This window comes from Folsomia candida, unplaced genomic scaffold (assembly GCF_002217175.1).
Source record: "Folsomia candida strain VU population unplaced genomic scaffold, ASM221717v1 Fcan01_Sc017, whole genome shotgun sequence".
NCBI classification, from domain to species: Eukaryota; Metazoa; Arthropoda; class Collembola; order Entomobryomorpha; family Isotomidae; genus Folsomia; species Folsomia candida.
In genome coordinates, this window is record NW_019091209.1 from 1,642,966 (window position 1) to 1,653,800 (window position 10,835).

General features: G+C 40.1%; 4 protein-coding genes across 6 annotated transcripts; 1 reads left to right on the top strand and 3 right to left on the bottom strand.

Moving 5' to 3' along the window:
• Window positions 1-108: 108 nt before the first annotated feature.
• On the bottom strand, window positions 109-3,063 carry LOC110856800. 3 transcript variants are annotated; one of them, XM_035857450.1, is made up of 8 exons: window positions 2,927-3,063; window positions 1,976-2,028; window positions 1,688-1,898; window positions 1,479-1,614; window positions 1,253-1,416; window positions 724-1,167; window positions 545-649; window positions 109-456 (listed from the first exon to the last, which is right to left on the bottom strand). In XM_035857450.1, the coding sequence occupies exons 6-8, from the start codon at window positions 1,117-1,119 to the stop codon at window positions 265-267; spliced, it is 693 nt and encodes a 230-aa protein (XP_035713343.1). In that variant the 5' UTR covers window positions 1,120-1,167; window positions 1,253-1,416; window positions 1,479-1,614; window positions 1,688-1,898; window positions 1,976-2,028; window positions 2,927-3,063; the 3' UTR covers window positions 109-264. The 3 variants fall into 3 exon arrangements, with proteins under 3 accessions (XP_035713343.1, XP_035713344.1, XP_021961046.1); XM_035857451.1 differs by lacking the exon at window positions 2,927-3,063 and adding an exon at window positions 2,170-2,291; XM_022105354.2 differs by lacking the exon at window positions 2,927-3,063 and adding an exon at window positions 2,104-2,245.
• A 672-nt stretch (window positions 3,064-3,735) lies between these two features.
• On the bottom strand, window positions 3,736-5,437 carry LOC110856807. Its single transcript, XM_022105364.2, has 3 exons — window positions 5,207-5,437; window positions 4,503-4,797; window positions 3,736-4,059 (listed from the first exon to the last, which is right to left on the bottom strand). Exons 2-3 carry the CDS (start codon window positions 4,789-4,791, stop codon window positions 3,914-3,916), a joined length of 435 nt encoding a protein of 144 aa, XP_021961056.1. The 5' UTR covers window positions 4,792-4,797; window positions 5,207-5,437; the 3' UTR covers window positions 3,736-3,913.
• A 716-nt stretch (window positions 5,438-6,153) lies between these two features.
• LOC110856949 (tyrosine-protein phosphatase 10D) lies at window positions 6,154-8,198 on the top strand. The gene is made up of 7 exons (XM_022105540.2): window positions 6,154-6,608; window positions 6,678-6,737; window positions 6,825-7,020; window positions 7,114-7,167; window positions 7,234-7,518; window positions 7,592-7,870; window positions 7,931-8,198. Exons 1-7 carry the CDS (start codon window positions 6,604-6,606, stop codon window positions 8,102-8,104), a joined length of 1,053 nt encoding a protein of 350 aa, XP_021961232.2. The 5' UTR covers window positions 6,154-6,603; the 3' UTR covers window positions 8,105-8,198.
• Window positions 8,199-8,522: 324 nt separating this feature from the next.
• On the bottom strand, window positions 8,523-10,779 carry LOC110856798. Its single transcript, XM_022105352.2, has 7 exons — window positions 10,430-10,779; window positions 10,299-10,342; window positions 10,037-10,209; window positions 9,664-9,924; window positions 9,274-9,578; window positions 9,070-9,188; window positions 8,523-8,976 (listed from the first exon to the last, which is right to left on the bottom strand). Exons 3-7 carry the CDS (start codon window positions 10,206-10,208, stop codon window positions 8,583-8,585), a joined length of 1,251 nt encoding a protein of 416 aa, XP_021961044.1. The 5' UTR covers window position 10,209; window positions 10,299-10,342; window positions 10,430-10,779; the 3' UTR covers window positions 8,523-8,582.
• Window positions 10,780-10,835: the final 56 nt, after the last annotated feature.

Sequence of the window (10,835 nt, forward strand, 5' to 3'; positions counted from 1 at the left end):
AATAGATGCGGAGTGAATTTGGTGCGGTCAAGGGCGAGTTTTTCTGTGGTGATGAGATATCTCAAAATAACGATATGCAAGAAGAACCAGAACGTTTACAACTTTAAGCTTTTGTTAATAATCAATGATTTTAGTTTTATTCCTGAAATTTGATCACAATAAAATGAAAAGTCGACTTAATAATTGATTGATAACTGCAAACAGAATGACTGCGAGTGACTGCGACGTACATAATTAGTTATAAAAATTATAAAAATGATAAGTTCAGCTAAACATGCTCCCCTGGAACTTGGCCATGAGAGCAGCGTGATCGACTACTTCATCATCGGCCACATCGCCCAAACTCGCCCTCAAGTGGCATTGACGCTTCAGATCGTGAGGGCTGGGCTGCTCGGACTCGAAAATCGCCCGAACGTGAACTTGGTGCTGTCTGATCTCGTCCCTCGCTTCAATTAGCTAATTATCAAAATTACGTGGTTAGTATTACCCACAAAATTGTGGGAATTAATTATTTGCATGAAAAAGAATGATAAGTATTGCTTACCAAACGACTTTGCTCGTTCACGTCATCGCATAATACTGGGAAACATTCTTGTTTGGTTGCTCGACCCACTTCGGATCGATTCAGTTTAGAGAAAACTTCCGTTTCCTGCGAATTATTGAGTAAAATTGTTAAATACTGCAGAATATTAAGTCCACATTTGAGTATAAATATGCATTTACATGAAGAATCTCCACTTTGAGCTCAAACTTCTCCTTGCCGACGAGGAAGAACTGTCCCGTCGCAAGCTTTTCTATTTGGAATAAGAAGTCCATGTTAAACTCGGGGTCGAACGAGTCTTTGAGAGAGAGCACTCTGTCCCTCCCGAATTGTGAAGGAACACGATTTTGCATCATTTCATGGAATTTATTGGATTTCGGATTTCTGAGTATGTTGTACTCCGACGTGTCCAAGACCATCGTTGGAGGTGGAGCGAGCAGATAGCTGCAAAAGTACGGAGTTTGACCTCCTCCTCCTTCCTTCTTGTCGTCGTCGTCGTCACCGGCGTCGGCGATGGGAGTGTCGTCGATAAGCAGGATGGAATACAGCCAGTAGTGTGAATCAGCCTCGGCGGCCATGACCAGAAATTGGGTCCAATTTGAAAATTCCAAGCGGTTGGTATTTCACTGTGCGGACAGAATATATAAAACTCGTTATAATAAGAACATGATTGCATTAATTTGAAAATAACAAAATTCATGCCAAACTCACGAGTATTTTCATCCTTGAAATATGTCGGGCCTGTCTTTTGCACAAAAACCGTGGCTTTTCGCTCCTCAAACACGGGGACCTTGTGGACCGTCGTCAAGTGGAGAAGATATTCGCACATTGGAACATCTTCCACTCCACATTCGACATGGCAGTCGAGTCTGATCCTGCACAAGGAATGATACATTTGTAATTACAACCTTAACCTTATCTAATTAATGAGTCTTACCGATAACCGCAAGTCTGCTTGTGAACCTTCAACTCGGAACTTATTTGTCTAACAGGACAGCCATCGTAGGGACAATTCTCAATGACTTCGTTTGATGATTCTTCCATTATTGGAAGTTTTAAAATTGTAGTTATTCCTGAACAATTAATAACTTTTAAAAATCTCAGCCTGAAAACTTATTAACTTTAAGTGACTTGTTTTAAGAAGACCTGTCGTCGTGACGGAGCAGCAAACAAGGCAAGACTAACGAAGGAATGAAGCAGTCGAGTAAAAGGAGACAAGCGCAGCCTTATCTTATCGCAGCATATCGGCGTGGCGTTCATACTGTCCAGCTGTTTCCTTTGTTCAAATTTACGACGAAATTTGTGTATGATTTCCTCAAATAGAATCCAGACCTTATTTGTTGTTCTTATCCAAACCCTGTGTAAAGTCAATTCGTACACATTATTTTTTGAAGTTTAGAATTTATACTTAATTTACTCAAATAGAATTCATACCTTCTTCCGCCAATTAAAAAGTGTGGAGCGCCGACTGATAATAACTTATCAATCTAAAAGTTATCAAATACATTGATCAATAATTTGCATGCATGCCACTTATTATTATGCAAACTAAAGCCTAGTACTCAGGACGAATGTTCACGCGGAATTTCATCGTGCTTAAATTCTGTTAAATTTTTCGCTGGAGAGACCTCAAGGGCAAACGAAAGTCGGCAAGAAAACCAAGTTTGGTGGCGACTGAGACAGCTCGGAAATTGCCACTTCGGGCGGCTCGACGAATTGGAACTGGAGGAGATCCACCAAGTTTGGTGGCGACTGAGACAGCTCGGAAATTGCCACTTCGGGCGGCTCGACGAATTGGAACTGGAGGAGATCCACCAAGTTTGGTGGCGACTGAGACAGCTCGGAAATTGCCACTTCGGGCGGCTCGACGAATTGGAACTGGAGGAGATCCACCAAGTTTGGTGGCGACTGAGACAGCTCGGAAATTGCCACTTCGGGCGGCTCGACGAATTGGAACTGGAGGAGATCCACCAAGTTTGGTGGCGACTGAGACAGCTCGGAAATTGCCACTTCGGGCGGCTCGACGAATTGGAACTGGAGGAGAAGGAGATCCACCAAGTTTCGTGCCATGCAATCTGCCACGACAACGGCCTGCTTTTGAAGTCAGCCAGTCCAACTTTGAAGCCGACGGCATTCTCGGAAATGGGAAGGGCACTGTTTATCCCAAGTATGAACTTGATTCGCAGTACAACTTCATCATTCCCGAGCCGCACAAGTTGAAGAATGCTCCGTGGAAGCAGAGTCCAATTGAGCCGCCGGAAGGGTTGGAACCAACCGTTTTGTAAGCTTTTGCAATTCCAGTTAACATTATTCTTAGTATTATAATTATTACATCATGAATGGCAATAAAAAGTTAACTGATGGTTTTAATTCTGCTCTTATTACTGTTGCTTGCAGATCTGTGGCGGCGTCGGTGAACTTGGGAGCAGATTTGGATCTGAAAGCTGTCGCTGATGCATGTTCGGACTTGCGCTATAATCCCGAGTCATTCGCACCCTTGGTCATGCGTCTCAAAGATCCAATCGCCACGGCAATGATTTTCCCTGGCGGGAATATGATCATCTCCGGTGCTAAATCGGTGGAGGCTTGCAAGATTGCAGTGACAAAGTTCACAGCGATGGTTCGGTCGGTGGGATTCAATGTGAGACCATTTGGAATGTTGATTAAAAACATCTCTGCTGCCTTCAGTGTGGGCTTCAAGATTAGGTTGAGGAGCCTCTCCAAGGATCGAATGCTCACCCCACAAATGACGTGAGAAACCTATTCGAACAAATGATAACATACTCATTAATAAATAACCCATCTACTTGATTAATAAGTACGTTTATCATTTCATTCGCTGACAGGTACGAACCTGATGCGTTCACGGGTGTGGCCATGGTCTTACCATGTCCGAAAGCTAATGTAATGGTATGCCGGACTGGGAGCGGGATAATACAGGGTAATTAATTATCACATTTACCTACATTTATTTTGGAGGGAGAGAGATTTGAGATCTTTTTCAGTTGGCACTACAATTATTTATAGGAGTGACCTCTTTCAAGGATCTCGATAAGGTCTTCAAGATTATTTACCCCCACCTCAAAATGTATGCAATGTAAATAGTAATTAGTCATGCAGTCTTAATTTATATATCATGAACAACCACAATACTTTTAATAATAAAGTCAAATTCTTTCATGATAAACAATGAATTGAATTTGTTTAAACATGATTTTTTTTAATGGAAACTTTTTCAGAAATATGCACATAATTCTAAGCACTTTGAAACATGAAATGCATATGAGGCTGGAAATCCTAATTTTATGCACATTTTATCAATAATTTTTCAAAACTTGGCCCGTTTTCCTAAGTACAAAGTTAAATAATGAACTATTTGTAAGCCACTTTCTCCTGCGACGCCTGCTTTCGCTGAGGACTCCACCAGTAAACCGAGCGACTCGGGCCTTGACCTTCAGACGACTCGCTGTGGGACGGGGACGAGAAAATCGTGGACTTCGTGGGCGGATTTTTAATCACTGCAGCAATCAAAAAATAAAGAAACGATTAGTTAAATGAGTGAAATTTATGGACACAGTTATCATCAGGGAGCGGATGTGTATTTACAAAAACAAAAATATTTACGAAATATGTAACAAGTTTCGCAGAATTTGTATTATTTGTTTTTTTTGTAATCGATTTCTTTGAACAAAAAAATTCGTCTCGTGTCATTGAAGTATTTATAAAATTTATGTATTTTTGAAAAAAATAGCTAAAATATTTACGTATTTTTTAAACAATAGCAGAAATGTTTTAAATTATGTCTAAGAAAACCCAGAAATATTTTGAAATTTTTCCGATCTGTACGAGATCAGTAATACACCAACAAAATTTTACTGTCGGTTGTCATTAATAAAGAAAGTGGAACCTAAATACATAACCGCCCTCTGGTTATCACGATAAGAGTATTTTGATGACTTACAATTTACCCAAATCCCGAACTGCGCCTTGGAGAAGCGGATCTCGTGACGTAGCAGGTAAGCGCGATGACTGACGCTCCAGGCGCTCTGGTTGTAGACGACGCTGCGCGATCCGGCCTGGCGAATCGCCTCGTCGAGGTTCTTCGCCTCCCAATGCAGACAGTGCAACGCGTAGGCGAGACGATTCAACTCGTCGGAAAACTTGCAGGAGGTTATCCGTGACCCTATCAGTGTTTGTCGGTATAGGTCCAACTCCAAATAGAGAACACTGACTTCGCTGGACAAAGTCATCTCGATCTGGAGAAAAAAAACACATTTTTAGTTTAAGGTAAGACATGACAACTAATAATTGTAAGTCAGCACATTTTTCATCATTTCGCCGCTTTGGGAATTTATTTTGAAATTCTTGACGACAAATTTCTAGAGTTGGGAGTTGTAAATTTTTTAGAAAATATACACTCCAGATTTTGACACTTTTTGTAGGAGAAGATCTCAAATGTAAGAAGCCTTCAGAAAAATTGGAACTGGCTTAAACACTAAACGCCATTCTATCAATCAACTCACCGAGGAGAAATTTATCGTCCAGAATTTTAAAATAAATTCCCATAGCCAAGAAATGATTAAAAATGTGTGGATTTTTACGATTTTGGTGATGAATCCTACGTGCATTTACATGAGTATGAAAAAACATAATTTAATTACTTACCTATCCTTTTTAATTTTTTGAGAGGGACAAGTAATTTCACTAATTTCACGTACTTTTGGAAAACGATTTTCAACAAATTCTTCTTTACAATTTTCCCGAGAAGTGTCCGAGAGCGTCCAGAATTAGACTGACTCGTTGAAAAAGGTGAGATGCCCTTTTATCCTTTAGTGTCCTTTTATTATGGAGACAATTTTCATCCATTCGGAGGGACAATGTTGACGGGAAGTTGGATTGGATTCCCGAACGAGAAAAATAAATGACCATGATACAAAATGTATGTAAGCATGTATGTAGATTCTTATGTACATACAAAAGAGATGACAATCTTATCATGGGTTTGAGACGCAGATCATGGAAATGTGAGCCTAACGAACGCAATGAATTGAATTTATCAGGTAACAACAAGACTGATAAGTCGTATTTATCGTGCATCCGCATTTCTCGTCTCGAATGCTGGCTAAGAATTAGCTGCAACAATTCGTTATCGCATGATTTGATTTGTCTGTCCTTTCATCTCTCCAATTTACTCCTTAATTCTAGAAATATTTACATGATAAATGCATAAGAATCAAATTTTTATAGCGTTATGTGCTTATCAAGCTCATCGTTACTTTAGTTTTTCAGACTAAAGGCAGGAATGCAAATGCTTTCAGAAATATATTAGCGAGACGGGAAAATGAGACGCAATTCTCCATATAAGTGGAAATATTGGAGAGAATTCCGTCTCATTTTCCCGCTCGTTCATATACTTCTGAAAATAATAATAAGTCCGACTTGATTTGCATTTAATTAGTCTGAAAAACTTAACGGACGACGAGGTTGGGCATAACTTGGACTTTGCCTTTGCGTTGTTGTTTGTTAAAAAAACATGTAAGCATAAATTCCGAGAAATGAAAATGGGTCGGTGAGCAAGTCCAGCAAATTCACTTCCAAGTCGTCCACAAATTTTAAGCATGGGAAAGAAAGCGATTGGTGGCTGATTAATAAAATAATAAATAAAATTATTATTGCACACACGTCATCGGAATGCGAAATGTAATAATATGCGAAATGGGAGGAGATATGGGCAGATTTTTGCATGGGTGGATTGGATTTGCATACCTTACCTCGTCCATCAACCACTTTTTACTGAAGAGCGATTGATATGCATGCCTAAATGTAAACTAACCTGAGTTTACTATATATTAAACTATAATAAGTCCACTAACAAGATGCATGCATTATGTACAACTGTCCAGAAATGCCTATGAAAATATTTGCATAACCGAGGCGTCCCCAGGAAAGCATTTTAGTCGCAGGAGGAAAGTGAAAAGGATAACACAACGGCAAACCCTAGATTCATTAACGTCTTGCAGAATCAGAGTCCACCAAAAAAAACTATCAAAAAAACTACCGAAATGTTGTAAGTCATTAAAATTCTTAAATATTATGAAATTCCGATTGTGTTTTTAACGCATGATTTTGTTGTCAGCCGCGGTATGAACTTTCATGAATTTCGAAACCACTACGAGGACCTCGTGTCTCATTCATGGTACATTCATTATAAGTAATACATTTTATACAATTGGTGGACATGAATACGAAAAAACGATAATTTTTATTACTTATCACTTATCAGTTACAAAATGTCCTTGGAGTTTGAAAGTCTAAAACCTCGTGGAAGCGAGATGATGCCATGGTCGGCAGGAAACCGGGGAATGAACCGTCCGAAAAACCGGTTCGTCAACGTTCTGCCTTTCGATCATACTCGAGTAATTCTCAGCTCCGTTGAAGGCGTGGATTTCAGTGACTACATCAACGCGAATCATATCTCGGTAATACGAGTCTCATTTTTGCAACAATTTGCATATCCGTGCCAAAATTATTTCCATATCCATATTTGCAATCATTCATGGAAATTTGTGCAGGACTACAACTCCAGTGGAGAGTTCCGTGGTCGAGAGTACATTGCTACTCAAGCGGTACAGATAAATTCAAATTTTCATGAAATGCGTCCCAAATTTTGATTATTCTTCATAATCACACAGCCGTTAAAGAACATGGTCAACGATTTCTGGCGATTATGCTGGGAGTCGAATACCACGTGTGTCGTCATGTTGGCCCGTTACGTAGACCGACCTTCGTCCCCGGATGACTTCAATCCTTTCCAATTCAGTCGCCCAGATCGGGAAGAATGCACGCATTACTGGCCAAGCACCTCGATTTCGGAAATGTATGGTGAAATTGAGGTCGAAGTCATGTCCGAAATTCTGGACGGGTATCGACGCTCGCCTCACAAATGGATCATCTCCGAGTTGAAACTCCGCTACAAAGTTTACAAAGAAAAAATGAAACATCTTTCATCGTGAAAGTTCTTTAGTCCATAATTTGCATATTTTTTTCCAGGAGCAGGAAAGACGCCTTCGTCACTACCAGTTTCTAACTTGGACCCATTTGGAGTCCGTCGACCCACCCGAAGCGCTTGTCCACTTCGTCCGAGAGGTTCGGAAGTATGCTCCCTCTCCGATTCTGGGAAACCCATCCAACGCGCCCCTCATTGTCCACGGGAGCGCAGGCGTCGGTCGCACTGGGACCTTCATTGCGGTCGATATTGCATTGAATCAAATCGAGAAGAAGAAAGCCGTCAATATTGCCAGCATCGTGAGTCAAATGCGGGCGCAAAGGGTGAGATATGCAAATGACAATGATGAATTACTGGAAATATGTAGCATAATTATGACGAAGGTTGGAATGGTTCACACGGAGCCCCAGTACGTCTGCATTTACAAATGTGTCATCGTAACACTTGATGAAATCGAGGCTAACGGCATTGAATTTGGCGACCCTGCGCCGGGCAACCATTTCGAAAGAGTTGTCCCCGATCGAGAAGAGTGGTTTTGCAGCCTCTCCAACATTTAGGTCTCTATGATTTTGACCAAGCAGCAAATCCTAATTTGATATGTTAAATGTAATTGACTAATAAATGAATGGAATTTACTTCACTCATCCTCAGCTTTGATCGATAAATAAAAATGCATGTCTTTCCTTTTCATGAAATCATGGCTCATTTGCATATTTATAGATGCGACGTAAATAAATAGATGGTATTTTTATTCAGACGGAGACGGGAAACGTGAACAAAAACATACACACGTAATGAATGAAATTTGTTAGATACGAGTTGTATTCAGGTATATGAATTGAATGCATGGATCTCTTGTCATGAAAGATGGCTTACCTGCAGGAAATGTTATCTGATTTGTCCCTAGTTTCAATTCTCCAATGTATGCACTGCCAAGTTAGAAAAATGCACAAGAAATATAACACTTAATAGAAATTAATTTAACAAAGTGTATTTATTGATTCACTTCAATCAAAATTCAACAAATTCAGAAAATCATTGTTTTTTGTTAGATGGTAAAGTAGACCCAACTTCTGCTGAGTATAATGAGTAATTATCGGCATCTTTTTTCTTTTCCTCATTCTCATCCTTCTTATCGGTCGCCAGAAATTGGAAATCTTTAGCGAGCATTTGGACTGGTTCAGCATTCACGTTAGGGTTGATGGGAGAAAAGACCATCTTTTGATCAAAAAACTGGTTCAAAATTGGTCGAGTAGGGAATTGGTTGAAGTCGAGTGCCAAGGCGTTGGATGCCAGGACTTCAGCGGCTGAAACCATGGGGGCGGACGTTTCAATGGTCAGATCTTGCGGAACATGAAACCTTGGAACGAGCAAGTCAACAAGGTATGGAACAGCTTCAATTGTCTTGCACACGACATCAGTTTTATCCCTGTCCATGTAAAAATGAAACGTTTCATGAATTGCAAATATTCATTAAAGAATTCGCTCAGTTTAGATTGATCATATTTAATTTGATTATTACGATTTGGACACATTGATCTTAATGTTGGTTCCAGTCGTCATACTTTGCAAGGCAACGGATGCTCTTCTCGACCAGATATTCCCCACGGGTACAACCCCTTTCAGACAACATTTGTAGGCCTAATTAACATAAATTTTATCAAGTTAGCACTAATATAAAGACATGCCACCAATTATTACAATTTGTATGCATTTTAGCACTCACCAGAGCAGGATAATAGCTCACGTACACTGGAAGGGAGCACATTTCATCCGCCCGGAGCGTCAAAACTTGACCGGCATCAATCAGTTGAACCTTATGGTACGGAATTCCACGGTCGGCAACATTAGTAAGATTCGCCTCTAGGACGACACCTCGGAGCCAAGTTCGCGCTCCATTTTCCGTACGCTTCACAGCGACCAGTTCCGTCAAGGCGTAATGGACTGATTGGCGTTGACGCCATGCCATATTGGGTTCCAAAAGTTCGTTCAGTTTGGCTTTAATCTTGTCAAAAGCCTCGACTCCAGTTCCTAAGAACACGAGGAAGAAATTCATGAAATTGACCACAACACCTTCATTGTAGATTTTATGAGATCATCAAATTTATATGCTTACCAAACTCTTCGGTCCCCGTGTCTGGAATATTACTCATCGACCCATCATGCATCATCGGATTCACCGGCGGTGTACTCTTCGAGGTTGCAGGTGGAAATGCAGCTCGGCGAATACATTCCGTCGTCTTTCTAGGAATTACGTAAAACTCCGAGGGCGAAACTATATGCATAACTTTAACATCTATCCACATTCCATGTTGGAAATGGGGCTTGTTATCCAAAGTGTAAGAACTGGTAACTCTTTGTTTTCCCAGATCAGAGACTGCGAAAAGAAAAGGAAGACGATCAGTTAACTTAACAATTATTTATTCCACAAACTAAATATGTGTAGTAGGAAGACAGGTTGTCGTCGTCATCACCACCAACCACGGTACCTCTGCCGCCACGGATATAGACCTGACTACTATCATCTTCGCCCAAATCAGGAACATAGTCAACAAGATACTCATCATCTCCTTGTGGAGGTACTAGAGAATCTATCGTCCCACTGTTACGACCAGTCTCCTCCGGTTGATTAACTTTTTCTTCTTTATCCACGGAATTCATTCTGTACGTAAATAATAGATAACAAACAAGGCAATAATTAATTAATGGTTAAAATCAAAACAACCCCTCGAAATCTAATGTCTTACTTACTCTAGTTATATCCTTAAACTTGTCCTGACAGCGATCCAATCCACCTGCGTAATGAACAAATAATGCAAATTCACCTTATCATCAAAAGTAGGGACGACCCTGTAAAATGACCTAATTTACAGACAACTTACTAACTAAGAGATGAGAGAAATAGCTAATTTCATCAAAATTACGAATCCAACAATAATAATCCAAGAATATTATGAAGCAACAAACGACAAGCCAGAAATGCGGTTCGGAAACGTTTTTTGCTACCCAAGCCAAAGTCGCAATTCCTCTGAATCCGCTAATATACATAATATGCAAAGTAGTCTCGCTGGCTGGCTGGCTGCAATAAATATGAGATTACCTCAGAATCCCCTTTAATTTAATTAATCATCATTTCATTGCACAGTTTTCCAAACACTCATCATGGCCAAGATTAGTCCTTAAAATCATGATCATTAGCATTGTCCAGGACAAAAAATTGTCCTTCGTCATAATATTTTATTCTCTTTTTTTCAAAAAATCATCTCATCTCGACTTGTTTTCGAAGTC

Coding starts and splice junctions, on each gene's coding strand:
- LOC110856800 (XM_035857450.1), bottom strand. CDS start 1,119: ATGGCCGCCGAGGCTGATTCACACTACTGGCTGTATTCCATCCTGCTT. Junction 650..723: donor TCAAAGTGGAGATTCTTCAT/GTAAATGCATAT, acceptor AATAATTCGCAG/GAAACGGAAGTTTTCTCTAA. Junction 457..544: donor TGAACGAGCAAAGTCGTTTG/GTAAGCAATACT, acceptor TTTGATAATTAG/CTAATTGAAGCGAGGGACGA.
- LOC110856807 (XM_022105364.2), bottom strand. CDS start 4,791: ATGACTTTGTCCAGCGAAGTCAGTGTTCTCTATTTGGAGTTGGACCTA. Junction 4,060..4,502: donor GTTCGGGATTTGGGTAAATT/GTAAGTCATCAA, acceptor TGATTGCTGCAG/TGATTAAAAATCCGCCCACG.
- LOC110856949 (XM_022105540.2), top strand. Junction 7,021..7,113: donor TCAACGCGAATCATATCTCG/GTAATACGAGTC, acceptor AAATTTGTGCAG/GACTACAACTCCAGTGGAGA. Junction 7,871..7,930: donor GTCAAATGCGGGCGCAAAGG/GTGAGATATGCA, acceptor ATTATGACGAAG/GTTGGAATGGTTCACACGGA.
- LOC110856798 (XM_022105352.2), bottom strand. CDS start 10,208: ATGAATTCCGTGGATAAAGAAGAAAAAGTTAATCAACCGGAGGAGACT. Junction 9,579..9,663: donor CACGGGGACCGAAGAGTTTG/GTAAGCATATAA, acceptor TCGTGTTCTTAG/GAACTGGAGTCGAGGCTTTT. Junction 9,189..9,273: donor TGAGCTATTATCCTGCTCTG/GTGAGTGCTAAA, acceptor TATGTTAATTAG/GCCTACAAATGTTGTCTGAA.